A 17,019-nucleotide genomic window follows, 5' to 3' on the forward strand; every position below is an offset into this window, starting at 1 on the left:
TTTGGTTTCAAAAGGATGGGGCAACAGCCCACACTTCTCGACGTGCGATGGGGATTTTGCGGAAGATGTTCCCTGGTCATTTGATCTCATTGCGTGGTGACATCAGTTGGCCCGCCCGTTCACCTGATTTAAATCCGTGCGATTTTTTTCTCTGGGGATACCTCAAGTCAAAGGTATACATTAATCGCCCTCGATCTATTGAACAACTTAAAGATGCAATTCGTCAAGAAATTACTGCCATTCCACATGAAATGACCCACCGAGTTATAGACAACTTTCGTGAACACCTTCGACAGTGTGTGGACAATAATGGATCCCATTTGACTGATTTAATTTTTAAAACATAATGAAACAAAATGGCATTATATGTACTTTTCAAAAATAAAAACACTTTTTGTTTCTTTACTTCATTTGCATTATATTAAACCTACAAATGTGTCAGATCATTTTGCCTGACCCTGTATATATATATACATTATATATATATATATATATATATATATATATATATATATATATATATATATATATATATATATATATTTATAAATATTACTGCTGTTTGCCCTCGATGTATTTAGGTGTAGGAATATTAGTCAGATTGACCTCGACAGAGAACATCTCTGTCCCCGCAGGTAGGCTAGGCAATTCAAAATAACGATCACAGCAGTAGACAGATGGCGCCCGCGCATAGGCTGGGCAGTTCAAAAAACAAAATATGCTATGGCATTAGGGACCTAAACCTTAGAGAGGGTTTTCACTCAATATTCTCTAGTAACGGTGGTCTTAAGCTGTCTTTCCTTTAACCTATGTATTCGGAGATGCCTTTGACAAGGTCGGATTGCCTGGGGCGTCGTGAAGATGAAGCCAGTCGCCTTGCGGGAACGCGAGCGAGGTCAGAGACAGAGAGAGAGATAGGAAACGAACGAGGAAGTACGCCGGGTAGCATGCCGGAACGATCTTCTTTGTTCCTTACTCGACTTTTGCTCCTACGTCTATATTAATTAGTGAATTGGGAAGACTGCAAGTATCAAGACTCCTGAGGTCCGTTGTAATGCGCAAACGACTCGACGTTCAAGGTAAGTTCGATTCTTGTTCAAGCTTCGTCGATTGACTAGTAACTTTTTCTGTATTTCAAATTTCCTTTGTTTCATCCTTCAGTCACCACTTACGGTATATGTGTTAATGAAGTCTAGATTAAGTCAAATTATTATATTGTTTAGCGTTAGCCGAATTATCCCAGTAAGTTTCGGGGATTTAGGCAAGCAAGTCATTTTTTTTAATACTCTGGTATTCGTTATGCCTAGCGTTCACTGTTTGGAGGAACTGTTGCGTTGTATTTAATACCATCTTAACGAGTAGAGATTCTTTGTATGTGTCCGCAGTTGGTGACGTCTATCATAAAGTCTTTATTCCTTGAATATTCTTTGTTAAGGTTAATGACCCTTAACTGGTGACCTTTGGCTAATTAATGACTGTCTTTGAGGTTAATTCATGGCTTCAAGTGACAGGTTACGTGTATTCTTGGCTTGCAGGGCCGTGAAAATTACGTAAATTGAACAATAAATGATCAGCCAAGACACCACACGTAACAAATATATATATATATATATATATATATATATATATATATATATATATATATATATATATATATATATATATATATATATATATATATATATATATATATATATAATATATATATATATATATATATATATATATATATATATATATATATATATATATATATATATATATATATATATATATATATATATATATATATATATATATATATATATATATATATATATATATATATATATATATATATATATATATATATATATATATATAATAAATATATATATATATATAATAAATATATGTGTGTTTGTATATATATATATATATATATATATATATATATATATATATATATATATATATATATATATAATATATATATATGTTATAATATATAAAACCATTCTACAAATATTATATGTATCTCTGTGAAAATTTTGAAGTTTTGATTGCAGAATCGTCGTTTGTTGTAGTAGTATAACCTTAAAATGTCTTTTTCTTACAGATAAGTTGTGTATCATGTAACCTTAAAATGTCTTGATATGTTTTTTCCATTTGCTTGATATATTAATACGTATACTGAGTGTTAACGTGTTGTAGAGAGAGAGAGAGGGTAGATCCTTACTGCTTAGTGTTTTCCCCTATATATACACAGTTGTTTGGGGGTCCAGGAAGTCGTATTTGGAGAAAGGCAAGGCCCTCTTGACTTATCTGATGACTTGACAGCTATCAACGAATTGCCTGTTGCATGTTTGTTCTGTATGCCTAATCTGAGATCATTATCTGTGTCTGTGCTTATTCTTTTTCATAATCAGAGAGAGAGAATGAGTGAGTGAGGTAGTTGAAGTTGACATGTTGACAGCTGGCCAGTTTTGGGTCCAAAATATCTTCCTTTTGTTTGTTCAAGTGTGAGTGTGTCCAAGGAAATGTCCATCATAGAGATAAGAGCCCTGGCATATTTCCTTCTGGGCCTTAGAGTCCGTATTATGTATAATGCATGTACACTTTATGTATCATGTATTCTGGGAGGGTCTGGAGTTAAAAGTGCAGTGCTGATCCAGAGTCACTCAGTCAGAAAAAGGGGTCCCTGGGATAAGCATATCTCTCTCTCTCTCTCTCTCTCTCTCTCTCTCTCTCTCTCTCTCTCTCAATAATACCATTCATGTATAAGGGTTACTGGCTGCTCTCATATTTGTAAAAGTTTTGTTAAACTCACCCAAGAAGTGTATTCATTTTGTAAGAGGTGATCTGAGATATTATTTTGTGCAAGCATTGCGTAAAATGTGTAATGGTGTACCACCTAAAGAAAGGTAATGTGATGTTTACTGGTTTTATTATGTTAAGAGTTGAAGTGATGTTCTAGGTGAGAGAATCATTATTTTGATAACAGGTGAAAGATATCTCTTATTGTGAGTTCTAATGTGTCTTGCTGCTAATTATATATCACTGTGACTTGGCAGTGTTGTCTTTGAGACAGTCTTAGAAAGACGTGAGTTTAACCTTTTTTTAAAAGTGAAGGTAATCTTTTGAAAGATTAATATAATCTTTAAACATATTTTTGTCTTAGAAATGGCTACTGGTATATTTCCATTTTTGCATATTTCATTCTTATATGTCTGTGCTATCATATTATTCTAATTTTATAATTAGTGGTTTACAAAGGTTTGTACTGGTGATTACTTAGCATTTTGTTAGTGCATACTTATTATTGAGATTTCAGAAAATATTTATGTGGATTCCAGTCAGTAATATTTTGGTGAACATTCGTGTTGAGTGTAATTAATCAGGTATATGTTTAAAACTTGAGTGATAGTTAATGGTTTGAATCTTACTTAACCAATTGCTTTCTTAATAAAGTAAAGTTTTGTGAATTAAACTTAAGAAATACTTAAATCTTACACTGTTATCAATTAATAGTAAATATTTTTGAGATTGTGAACTCTGCATATAACTTTTGAACTTAGAAATAAACCTGTTTGTTTAAATTTTAAAAAACACAGCATTTCATTTTTACCACCAGTAATTAGAGAAATTAATGAATGTGTACAGGGTAAGTGATATATCTGTTTGTTTACCCGAGATTCATCTAGGTAAAATAGAACCAGAGAAACAGTTATAGTGTTTGTTGACTCAAGTGATGAGCAAGTTATATGGGATCATTGTACCTTTAGAGTATTCAGTCTTAATATCTTTGTTATGAGGTTTCAAGTATCTGGTCGAGGAAGTGAGGTAACTTTTTCTTTTTGGTATTATTATTTGTGTAATAACCAGGTGCTTGATCACTTAGTGACAAAATATATATATATAATATATATATATATATATATATATATATATATATATATATATATATATATATATATATATATATATATATATATATATATATATATATATATATATATATATATTTATGTTTACAGGTAAATATATATAAAAACATATAAAATCTATTGAGATAGTGAAAGTTCTTTGTGATGGATCATGAAGAGGAGTCTGAGGTTGCCACGCTTGATGTTTCTGATTGTATGGACATTGCTTATGATTTTCTTTATGATACCAGTGACTCTGAAATTGATCCTGATGATCTTCATCTCATGAGTGATGATGAAGAAAGTGAATATGATGAATAAAATGAACCAGCTGATTCTGATAGTGGGAATACAGGAGGGAGTGGTAGTGTTAGCAACATTGATTTGACAGGTGTGCCGGGGGGAGTGACCAGTGGATACCACTTCTTGATGATGATGCCAGCCCTCCTACGATTCCATTACTGCTATAAGTGGACTGAAGCATACAATTGCTGCAGATGCTAAACCAATTGAATATTTGAAGCTCATATTCAGATATATTTGAGAAAATAGCAGAAGACACAAACAGGTATGCAAAGCAGTGGATTGAAAGTAATGAAAGAATATCTTAGACAAAAGAAGAGGTCTGTGGTGCATGAATGGATAAAACAGGGCAAGACATCTGCCAAGGAATTGTCAGCATTTCTTGGGATAATAATGAATATGGGAATCATAGCAGAACCAACCATTAGGTCTTCCTGAGACTGTTCAAACCCCAGCCAGTTAACTCCATGGTTCAGAGAACACTTCAACCGAGAAAGGTTCGAGCTGTTGTTGAACTTTTTACACTTCAACGACAACAGGAAAATGCCTGCAGCAAGTGATCCTTCTTACAGACTCTACAAAATCCAGCCTCTCATTGATCACTTCAAAAGGAAGTTCAAAGGTGCTTACGTTCCACAGAGGGCGGTATCTATTGATGAAAGTGTCATTGGCTATTGTGGGAAAACCCCTCATCTCATCTTAGTATATATATGCCAAACAAGCATCACGCTCGCTTTGGCATAAAGGTCTGGTGTCTTCGTGAAGCCAAAACTGGATATACAGTTACCTTTGAAATATACAGAGGGAAAACTGGTATTGAGGTCAGTGAAGAGGGTGCCACCTATGACCTTGTCATAAGACTGATGACTGAGGTAAATCTACTGTATCAAGGGTATCACCTTGGGGTTGATAATTATTTCTCTTCCCCAAAACTCCTAATGGATTTTTGGGAAAAGAAAACTACAGCAGCTGGGACAGTAAGGGTCAACGGTAAAGTCCTTCCATGGGATGCAGTAAGGGAAAAACTTGCACAGCAACAAGTTGCAGAGAGATGAAAGGGACCTCTGCTGTGCATACCATATAAAGACGGCAAGAGGACTCCAGTCGTCATCTCTACAGCAGCCAAAGGAGGTTTTACAACTGTGAAGAGGCAAAAGAAAGCAGACAAGTAGTTGCTGTAAAATGGACAACAAAATCTGCTTTATCATTTTTTGGGATTGCTGCACTGAACATTTATATTCTTTATCAGGCAAGTACCTCTCAAACTACACAATTAGATAAATATCACTTCAGCATCATTGATGATCTTGTTGCATATGCTCCTCCAAAAATACAAAAAAAGCGACGGACTGTACAGCAAATTCAGGCTAGTAGGCTAAGCTCCCAACCAATAGCTGGACCTTTACATGTTGCTGGAGGAGAGGAAGTCATCCTTGAGATAAAAAAAAATGCCAACAGGGAAACGAAGGACTTGCACTGCTTCCCATCCAAAACATGTCTGGACAAGCTATTACTGCCCAAAAGGTGATGTAGGAGTTTGCCCAACATGTTTCTTTAGTTGCCACAAAAAGAATCCTAACCTGTAGTATGCACTTCTAGTAACCGTTTGCACACCTTTATACTTCATTATATCAAGTAACTGTATCATTTTGCATGTCGCTACAGAGAATTAAAATCTTTGGTTAAATTTCATGCTCATTCTGCATTTATTTCCAAATTTTTTTACCTTAATCCTACAGGGAATATCAATTCTGATATTTTCAATTTAAAATACAGTTCATAAGCTTTAAATTGATATATAATAGTCTATATTTTGGGAGATAATTACCATATGGTAAGTGACAGGAAAAAAAGACCCACTTTTCCAAAAAACCATGCAATTTTATATGCTGTGCGCATGGGCTTACATGTCATAATTATTAGTCTGGGTTAAAAGGGTTAATAATAGTAATATTAATAATATAACTGTAATTACAAAATTTATACTGTGTATACAACACGTATTTTAAACAAGCAAATATCGTTCCCATATCTTTTGTGAACTTGCTCGAGGGCAAAGATGATATTTTTATAATAAAATAAAGTTTTATATATACTTATCCAGTAATTACATAGCTATTAGTTTCTTTTAACTGGCAGTTTAAAATTCTGAAACTGCGGGTCACACTAGTTTGTTTTGGTTATGGCGACGTGCCCTGCCCACTTTTGGGTGTAAGAAGAGGTACAGCATAGCAAAGAGCTTCAATTTGTCTATCTATGCCCTTATGTCCAAGTGAGGGGAGGTGGGCGGGCTCCAATCATGTAATTATAAAAATGTCATTTTTATATAAGTAAATTACCCAGTAATTACATAGCCGATTCCCACATTGAATGGAGGTGGGAAGGTTGGACATATCTACCCCAAAACATTATTAATAGTAATGAGTTTGAGAATAAAAATTTGCTAACATTGAATCAATGTTGTTGAACCTTACCTGATAAGAGAGCTGCTACAAGTAGATACTGCTTCTGGATGGCGCTCACCTTATCCAGTAGAGGCGAGGCAGTAAAGCCTTGGGGGCCTACTACTACAGTGGGTGCTTTGTAGTGATGAACTAATTTCCGAGGGCTAGCAAAGTAAAACAAGATGCCACTGCCCAGGGCGCAGTATACCACAAAATAACCTGAGCAAATAGTCACCATAACCACCAAAAAACAAAATGAAAAACACCAATACCCAACCATTAAAACCAAAAGACTAGAGGGTACTCCAAGTACGTAGTATTCCCAGGTTCCCCAAAAACTCAACACCCTAAAGAAGGTGAAGAGATATGTAAAATGAACCCAAGGTACTGATCATAAGTAGTTTCAATATCCCTCAAGTAATACAATGCAAACACTGACTTGCACTTCCAAAACGTTGCTTGTACAATTGACGTGAGGGATAAATTGCGCTTCAAAATTTTAAGCTGTCGGTTATAAAAAACTAATAGCTATGTAATTACTGGTAAGTTACTTATATAAAACTGTCAAATATGTCTAATTTATGTGACAGGATGGGGGAGTGTTGCCAATAGCGGGTCAAAGGATTCCTAAGTAATCTCTCTCTCTCCATAATAATTAATAAATAATTTCACTCTCTTAACGTAAGTACAACAATTTTCTCTCTCTCTCTCTCTCATAGTTAGCACTCACATATATTTTACAACCTATTACTATTTCTCTGTACATTGTTACCTGTACAATAGAAAATTTTAAATTGATCTAATTTTACCTGTACTGTCTGCGAACTGTAAATGTGCTAGTGTGGCAAATATTACATTCTAAAACATAGACAGCCAAGAGTTGTTATGATAGTGTAGTCAATTGTTTCGTCCTCAAAAGAGTTACTTTCCACGGTCTACCAGAGCTCCATGGTGCCCTGGTAGACCATGGAGGGTAACTCCTTGAAGACTAACAGAGACTACCAAAAACAGGCTTTTCCTACGTCAAAACCTGTTTATCAGTTCATACAAAAAACACTGTTTGTTCATAAAAAATAATTTCAGAACAAAGAGAAAGAGACATACTAGAATAAAGTAGTTCTTAAAAACGAGGTTGAGAAGACTTCTAAAATTAGACTGGTCGGAAGGGGGAGAAAGAGAAATAGTATACATAATCTTCACATTCCTATATTTTTGCTTCAACCATTTATTTATTTTTTTAAGGGTAATGTATTAAGCTAACTTTTAAATGAAATTATAGTAACTTAATTTTATTTAAAAGTTATCTTAATACTTTGGGAGCAAGACTAGGGTCATGTTTAGTGTTTAAACTCTAGAAATAAGCATTAGTAGTTTTTAGAGACCGTGCCACACTTCTGCAAAAATTCATTTTGAGTGTGGAGTTCTGGAACCTAACCTCGAGTAAGTTCAGGGTATGACTGTGTAACTCTTTCTTGAAAGCTTATTCAACAATAATTTTTGACATGTTGCCTAACAAAACTTTGAATACCTATTGCTTAAATCCAAACAAAACTGTGAATACCTATTACTCAAATCATTAAGACATTTTCATCCAGAGATAACTTATTCCAGTCAACGATGTTTATTACATAGTTCAGCCCTGTACGACCTAACACTGTTAGCTCAGTGGTCTGGTTACACAAATCTTATTCAGCCATCCCTGAGGTGACTGAAGCAAATGCACTTTGAACTGCACTGCCAGAGCAAAAACTCCTATATCACTCGTACTCAAACACTAGAAGAGTATAGACTATTGATTACATTCACTACTTCTCTGAACTGTAATGGCTGTAATAACCTCACCTCTATTTCATTATATGTTTGGCTATGCTTCCCACCAAATTCAAAAATATATACCTGTATATATGAAGAAATTCTTTCCAAGTAGGATCAAACCCATGATGATTAGCACACTAAGACTAGTGCTACACTTGTTATACCACCATTACATTGTAGTAAATCTAACTGATTCTCAATTATTATAACTTCCTTCCTTATTTCTCCATTTCTTTGAGGCACATCAAGATACCTCACCAATAAATGTTGTTCAGTATATGACTTTTATCTTTGAATAAAAAAATAAGAAAAGTTTAGTAAAATAGAATACAAATATGCATATACAGTACATTACACCACTTAGTAATACTAACCTTCAATCTGATTCAACTTCTTCAAGGCACGACAGATGGGTGTTCGAACCCTGACACTTTTCCCTTTCACCCTAACACTAGTAGATCCTTTCCTGATCAGTTCCTGGAGTTTTTGAGCTTTACGTTCATCTAAAGTACTTCCAATCTTTTTTCGTAATTCCCCATAATTAATAAGACCATAGAGTTCCTGGGTCACTTTCTTGACTCCTGTAAGAAAAAAAAAAAAAAAAAGTTGACAAAATTTTGCTAAAAATTAAATTTCTTTTGAGAACCAGCAAAGTTCATGACTACCACACCAGTTATAACATAATTTCTCATAAAAAATATTTCTGGTATTTTCTCTAACACCTCAAAGGAGAAGGGTTTTGAATATCTGGTATAAGTCATAAGCACACTAGTACAAAAAATTTCCCCTATTCTGTAGCTAGTAATGACCAGGTGCACTGTCCAAAATTTAATGTTCCCCTAAGCTTTTTTCTGAAAAAAACAGTGAACGCTAGAACATGCAAATTTCACTGAATGCAAATGAGCATGATATTCATTACTAACAAAAACTTGGAAACAGTTTGATTACAAATGCATCCATACAAAAGAGATAAAGCATAACAGCAAGACACTCAAAGAATAGTTCGGCTACAACACACCTGCACTAGACTGGCTCAGCCAGTTTTCTATGCAGCAAATTTATTAGATATGAAAGATCACACTTTGACATGAAAGATCACATTTTGATATGAAGTGCAAGCTCTTTACAAGGCAAACAAACACAAGCCAAAATGTTCAAGTGCGTGGGCGAGAAAGAGCAATACATGATGGGTGAGTTACCCTAGAACCAAACAAGCCACCTAACAAGATTAGACTGCTAAGTATCAGTTGCATTAGTTTCAGCATTGACCATGTACGGTGCACTTGCCAGATTATTCAATTAGCTACAAAATATGGTTTTATTTTCCAAAGTAAGACATATCCAATGTGACAGAACCTAATACATTTAAAGGTCATTAAATTGACATACCAATGTACCTCAAGAGGATATCACTGTAAGGGAATGAATTTACTGTATGGAGTCTAAAACACTCAAAAGTGTGCCCAAGAATTCCCAGGCTGACTTCTCCCTGAGCATGATCCACAATGGAAGCCAACACTCCCCAAGATATCCCTGAGGGTCACCTACAAGTCTCCCATCCATCACCTACATAGCGAGAGAGCAGGAAGCTTAGAAAAGAACTTGAAATCAGAATGAAGGAAGAAAGAAGGCATAAATTCCAATCTCCCATCTGGTTGTCTCTTATTCAACCCTTTATTGCAAAGGTGAAGATCCATAGGATAAATAGCTGAAGCACCTGAAGGGTCCATTCCGAGCATGGAACAAGGAGAGGCACTGAAAGAACCTTGCAAAGAAAACTTCCTGTCTGTCCTAAGGCTTACTGGAGAAAACTACAATTATCCAGAACCTGAGGAACAGAATTACATGGTTAATACACTGGCATGCATAACTGGATGGAAGAGATTGTGAATAACCATTCACGACCACCATCCCAGTGTCATAACAGGTGAGCAGGGACTACACTTTACTCTGACCATCTGCTCTGCAGATTCAAAGCTATGTGTGTCACTCACACAGATGAATGAGAAGAAATCCAGAGAAGGAAGAGGATGAGACAGAAGGTGATGGAGAGCATATGCATGTGTTCAGCCTTTCAGCTAGTTCTCTCCTAACCCTTATAATCAACCATGGATGAGCAGGTCAAATGAACAAACATAGCATATGAATACAAGTGTGTGTGCAAAGAGCACAAACTTAACACACAGGGAGCTTCCACAAAGAGCAGCCAACAAGAAGAGAACGAATTTGCACACCCCTTGGAAGACTTGCCAAAGGTCTGTCACAGACACTGGAATAAACAACAGCTTCTCCCAGTGCTTTAGCCCCAGTGAAGGATCAAAGACCAGTGCCTCTCTTGCAGCAGCGAATGCTCACAGGAAATCCCAATTGGTATTAGCTGGGAACATACTCTCAATGCCTGGCCCTTATTATGCAGCCTAAAGACCGGGAAAGAAGAAACAGCCAGGGCAGCGATGGTGACCCAAGTGGGTCCTTTGGGGAAGTTCATACAAGCAATCTACCCAGCAGAAAAAGCAGATTACAATAATTATGCAATTCTGCAACATACAAAACAAAGTCTCACTATTAACACAAAGGTTGATGAACAGTGCTGTATAACTGTCAAAATAAAGCAAACATGTTGGCTTCAGGTTGCTGAAAAAGAGGGAAACATACAAACATGGAAACTGTTGTTGCTGTTTATTCTACAAATGATCTGCCACCACCAAAACAAAAAAGGACCGCACAAAATACCGAGATGCCTTGACTCAATGCCAGCCACAGAAAAAATGAGATTATCAGTCAGGTGAACAGGAAATTTTCCTAGCCCTCAACTACTTGACCATAGTTAACTACCTTGTCTCAAGCTTCAACAACTGAAGAATACATCAAAATTTATGAGTTTCTAATCCCATCTACATTATACCAAAAAGACAAAGTTTCACTCCACATAAGCTGAATCAGAGTTTAAGGAAATAATTCTGTGCTTGCATAAAACATGTATCTTTATACCAAGTAAGCAAGTAGTATTCAAATGAAAACAACCCAGTACAAAATGCAAGACAACACAAGTACCTAAAGAATTAATTTAATAACAAATTGGTGTAAACAATCTACAGATACAGCACTATGACCTTCTGGATTACTCAACATACCACATAAAGGAGAGACCTGATATAAAAATTTTATCTGAAGAAGATTTGTTCAACTTAACTCTCACCGAGTAACTCAATTAACATAAATGTACCTTTAAAAATTATACAGCTTTACGTATTTATCTTTTATCGGCGTGAAAACAGTAGCAATTTGTATTCTTTCATGCCCAGTAGTTTTTATTAAAATACATTCTCTCCAGTTTTATTTACGGTCGAGTTTCATCCATGTTGCCGATGCACGATAATTTATAGTCATTAGCAGCTTGAATATTGTTTTCTCAGCTTCAGCTACAACTTGCAGCTTAAAGTTACTGTAGCAGTATATTTCCCTGCCGATCTTTTCTCCAAAGCGAACAAGGGTATAGAGTAAAACATATATCAGTCCTATTGTACAGTACTTAACGTCATTTGTAACATAACTACAGTAATTGTGTATTACCGTACGATGGTTGAAATACAAGCACAACAGTTGTTATCCGATACGATTATTAGCAGAACAGTAGTTTCCCGTCCAGTTGTTTATGGCTGTACGCATTTATGCAAGAGTATAACGTTACTAACAATACTTTTATCATTCTCTTTTACTTTTTTAACTAGCAGGTGGAATAAAGAGATGGAGGAAAAGAAGTTGGTCTATTGTAAGTTGGTCTCTCTTGCTGCCTGCGCCTGCGCAAAATCTAAAAATATTTCCTAAATATTTTCGTATCGGTATTAAGTGCTAACCCCATCATAAACTCGAATTATCGTAACTCGAGCACTACCTGTATTTGATAATTGTCTTTTCTTTATTAACCAACTTGTAGTGATTTATGGGATATTTTAAATCTAGGATGAGGTGCTTAGCTACTGTGTTTCGTGTATTCTAGCCTAATAAATGGCTAATCCGGCACCCTCTAGGTCCCAATGATGCCGGATTAGTGATGGTCAACCTGTACTAAAATATGTATAACATTAAAACTGGGATCTAACCTTCGCTGAATGTTATATATTTAGAGATCTTATGCCATGTCCGATAATAGAAGTGTCGCACTTGATCTTTATTTTTAATCTGGTAGCCAGGAGTTCCCTTTTTCCGTAGCTTCGTCGTCACGTAATTCTGAAATGTAACATCTATCTTATAATATAGATTTTATCATGAAAATCTCATAAAATGCTGCAAACACAAAATAATATAAATTTGTCAATATGAAAAAATTTCAATTTCAAAAATAGATATATAATTGCAACCGACAACTGAATATGTATCACCAAAATCAACTGAAATTTGTATATTGTACACTGCACCCAGAAAATGGTAAGCTCTTTCTCCATAAGCCAAAATATTGGACTAAACTTCACTTAACTCATTTATTATTACCTGAATTGCTTCAAAGTCTTTCCCACACTCATTAATAGATTCAAAAAATATATTTTTATCTTCTGTTGACCACAACTCCCAAGCACGACGTCTTTTTTTCTCACTGTTACCACTTCCTCTGTTTCCATCTTCTTCTTCTGCAAATTCTGTTTTTACTGAAAAGTAATGTGTATACAATCAGCATATAAATACCAGTCATATAATTAGATCATAATAACTTATAAATGTACATTACAAACTAAAAGTCTATGTAACTCTGAACTTTAAAAAACTGGTCTTGGGGTGAATTGAAACCTGTAAAACTTGATCCTGAAGAATGTACCAATTTCCAATACAATACAACCAATCTACGCACAGTCAGCAGGGAGAAACTGGGTCAGAACTGAAAGGTATCTGACTCAATGCAGAAATAATATATAGTAAACTCTAAAAAAATCCAAGCAAATTGCACTAAACCTAGTCAATGACTTGGCATAATTTTATACCAGGCTAGCTATAGCAGAGTCCACCACTCTTTGCAGCTAAGCCCCGCCCACTGCACGCCAGTGATTAGTTAGCTCTCGAGGGGTGAATGACGCACACTAGTTAGCAGTCCAAATGATTACCAGAACGGATATGACTTCGTTCGGTCATGTTGAGCGTCGTGCATGAATGATGACACCACAGATTTGAGTTCCTGGAGTTGTGAAGTATGCAACTGATATCTCCGATAAAAGATATATTAAGCTATATATCATTAGGAAGATCTTGGATCATTTAGTCTGTGCATCTTTTTTTATTTTATCATGCAGAGCCTAAATACACAAGCATCTTGCTTTTTTTTTTTTTAAATTGGTGTTGGCCTACATCAGCGATCCCACATAGGCCACATTAATTGAAATGAAGCATAGACTTATGCAGCTATGTCAAATGTTAATATTATTGAGAGATTAGGCCTACACGTCAATTATATTTTGAGGCAATGACAGGTCATAGGGCTACACACCAAATTCTTATATTTTGATGCAATGACAGGTCGCAGACCTACACGTCAATTTCTTATATATCGAGGCAATGACAGGTCATAGGACCACACATTAAATTCTTATATTTTGAGAACATGACAGGGCATGGGCCTACACGTCAATTTCTTATCGCAAATAGTTTTCTTCCAGTATCTGTTGGAAATACAGTAACTTTTAATTAATATAGTAGTTTCAACTCCAAGACACATAATGCATAATATAAAGTGGAATGTACACGTATAAGCAAGTGCACATGCGTAGATGCGTGGATGGCCATAGTAATTGTAACGCCACTTATACCACAGAGAATAAAAGAAAAGCTTATGGGCACGTAGCCAATGACATACAGATCAATCATAGGACTGTCTCAGCCTTACACATAACTATCAAACTGCTCTCAATGAAATATATTGAAAATATATTTACAAAAGGGATAACAAATTATATTACTGTGATGAGTAAATATAAGGCGGCTGTAGCATTTCCATGAAAATGAAGGCTATGGTAGGAAGACATCATAAGATGTTTAACGAAATAAAAAAAAATAAATGATAGCTGAAAAAGTTATGTATGAGACTAGAGGATCCAAACCAGTCTGCGAGTAGCCCATGATATTCATTTGCGTTTGGGGGCATTCTTATAGGTTACCCTATTGGACAAAAGGATACATGAGCCAGTAAATATTCTCTCTCTCTCACTCTCTCTCTGTTGTTAGGAGAATATTCTAGCATAGACTATATTCATAAAGATCTCAATTACTTTTAATTAAAACAAATGACTAAATTTCAATTGACAAGAGTCGGCAGATAATTCTTTACACCAGTACTGTATTTTATTCTGCAGTTGTAGGTCACCATATGAAAAGTTTTTGAAGACACAAAACTACAAGCACCATAAAAAAATAAGAATAACCACAATAAAACGACTGAGTATAAGATAGGCCTATAATCCAAACACCATGAGCTGCGTAAACCGACAAAAAGACATAGGACATTATAGGTCTACGTCCATTTTTATGATCCTGTTATTTCGAAAGAAGATAATGTCCGTAAGAAAATTCTCAGCAAACTATATCTAATATTACTCGTAAAGCCTATTATACTGTAAAACTTTCAGTTAAAGATATGAAGCAAATCGAACATCTCTTAAGTAAAGAAAGTAAACACTGAGACGGACTTCCAAGTAGCTGCCTCCAGAATGGACGGCACTGAAAAATTCCTTAGAAAGGAAGATGAAGTGGACATACTCCGAATACTGTGCAGCTGGGGAAAACAGAGCTGAAGACAACGAAGAACAACCCTGAGAAGCCTGGGAAATCACCTCCCTCTGAAAGTAACTAATCGCATTCTTTGACAGCAGACGGGAAGGATTCCGCGGAGAGACAAGAAGTGTGTGCGGAAGTGGACGGAGTTTCCCAACATTTGATAAATAGATTTTAATGCTTGCACCGGACATAAAGATATCTCCGCTGGATCGCCGGTAACGAACACTTGTAGATAAAGAACTTTAAACGAACGAGACAGAGTTTTAACCTCCGACTCTGTCTTTGCCACAAATTCCGAAAGACAGACAAATATGTATCATTTCTCGCATAGGAACCCAACCTAGAAATTGCCTGAAGCTTGCCCAACCCTCTAGCTGAAGCTAAAGCCATAAGAAAAAGCAACTTCTTAGTCAGTGTCTTAACGTTATAGCTTCAATCGGTTCAAACGCTGGGGAACACAAGAAAAATATTGAAAGTACTTCCGACAAGTCCCTCAGAGGGGCCCGAGTCGGCAAGACAGGACATTCAATCTTAAAAGAACGTAATAAATCATCGATTATCTTACTACTAGAGATTTCAGGAAGGTGGAAACTAATTGTACCGCTAATCGTTGAGTGGTAGTCAGCAATAGTCAAATACGAAAGACCCTTGACATTCCGAAGGAATAAAAGAAAATCAGCTATTTTGGCTATGGAAGGTCTAGAGATGGAATGACCTTCCTTACAACACTAACTTCCATACCTTGCCCAGCTGAACCTGGTAAGGCTTATGGGTTGACTTTCTCAAGCTAAAAGAAAACTATCTAGCACAGCTTTAGGGAGTCCGGACTGTCTAGTGGCAATTGACGAAAGTGGGAGTGTCGGCGCACACCTGCGTCAGCATTGCCAACCGTTTGTTATGGTAGCTCAAGTGACAAGATTTTACCTGCAGCACTGGTAACGCAGGCTGTTAAAATTCCAAATAGTGGATTGGTAATTGAGAGCTGTTCGGGCTAGCGGGATTAAGGGCGAATTCAGGTGTTCAGGGAGTGTATTACAATAGTATTTTTTCTTGTACCGTGGGGATGTTGCAAAACAATGAAACAATCTAATGCATACATAAGTTTCCTATGCAAAAACAGGACGTTACCATTTAAAGTAATCCCTCAATCATCCCCACTAATACATCCAAGGGAGATGGAAATATGTTCAAAATGTGGACATAGGAAGAGTGACAGGGCTAGCCTATGCTATGCTACCTCTGGGATACCCCAAAATTCTACTGTAATGCTGGATAACCTATGAAGGTACAATAAAAAAAAAAAAAAAAAAAAAAAAAAAAAAAAACTTAAAACACTATATAAAATCAATAACAAAAACTACAAAAATAAACAACACTTTAGCAAGCAATATATCATTCAAGACTAACATTATTTCCAGTCTTCTACAAGTCAAGGGAAAGACGATGTTTCCCTTACAAGAAGAGACTGGTTTCCCACGGAAAAAGCCAATGAAAGCCACACTTCCCAAGTTCCATAGAGAGAGGTGCTGACGCCATCAGCGGAGAGGAGGAACAACACTACTTCTGCTGACAGGCAACAACAACCAAGTACTGGTCAAACATATAAAGCTGAGTTGACCAAAGCTCTAACTCTGCTTCTTGCATATAAAATGCTTAACGCAAGATCAAAGGCTGGATCCCTATAATAGAATCCCTAATTTACAGGGCATCATTCACTTCCAAGACACCATAGCATAATCAATTTATGCGTCGAGTCATCCTAGTCTGGACTGATCTATGTGGGGAAAAAGGAG

General features: G+C 35.9%; 1 protein-coding gene across 1 annotated transcript in view; it reads right to left on the minus strand.

The window, feature by feature from the left end:
- Positions 1-17,019, minus strand: part of crm (cramped chromatin regulator) — a 121,925-nt gene that overhangs the window by 98,261 nt on the left and 6,645 nt on the right. The window contains exons 4-6 of the mRNA XM_067091378.1: positions 12,959-13,113; positions 12,571-12,697; positions 8,842-9,048 (exon numbers count right to left, since the gene is read on the minus strand). Of these exons, the coding sequence (XP_066947479.1) occupies positions 8,842-9,048; positions 12,571-12,697; positions 12,959-13,113 (489 nt within the window). The remainder of the gene's footprint in view (positions 1-8,841; positions 9,049-12,570; positions 12,698-12,958; positions 13,114-17,019) is intronic.

This window comes from Macrobrachium rosenbergii, chromosome 48 (genome assembly GCF_040412425.1).
Source record: "Macrobrachium rosenbergii isolate ZJJX-2024 chromosome 48, ASM4041242v1, whole genome shotgun sequence".
NCBI classification, from domain to species: domain Eukaryota; kingdom Metazoa; phylum Arthropoda; class Malacostraca; order Decapoda; family Palaemonidae; genus Macrobrachium; species Macrobrachium rosenbergii.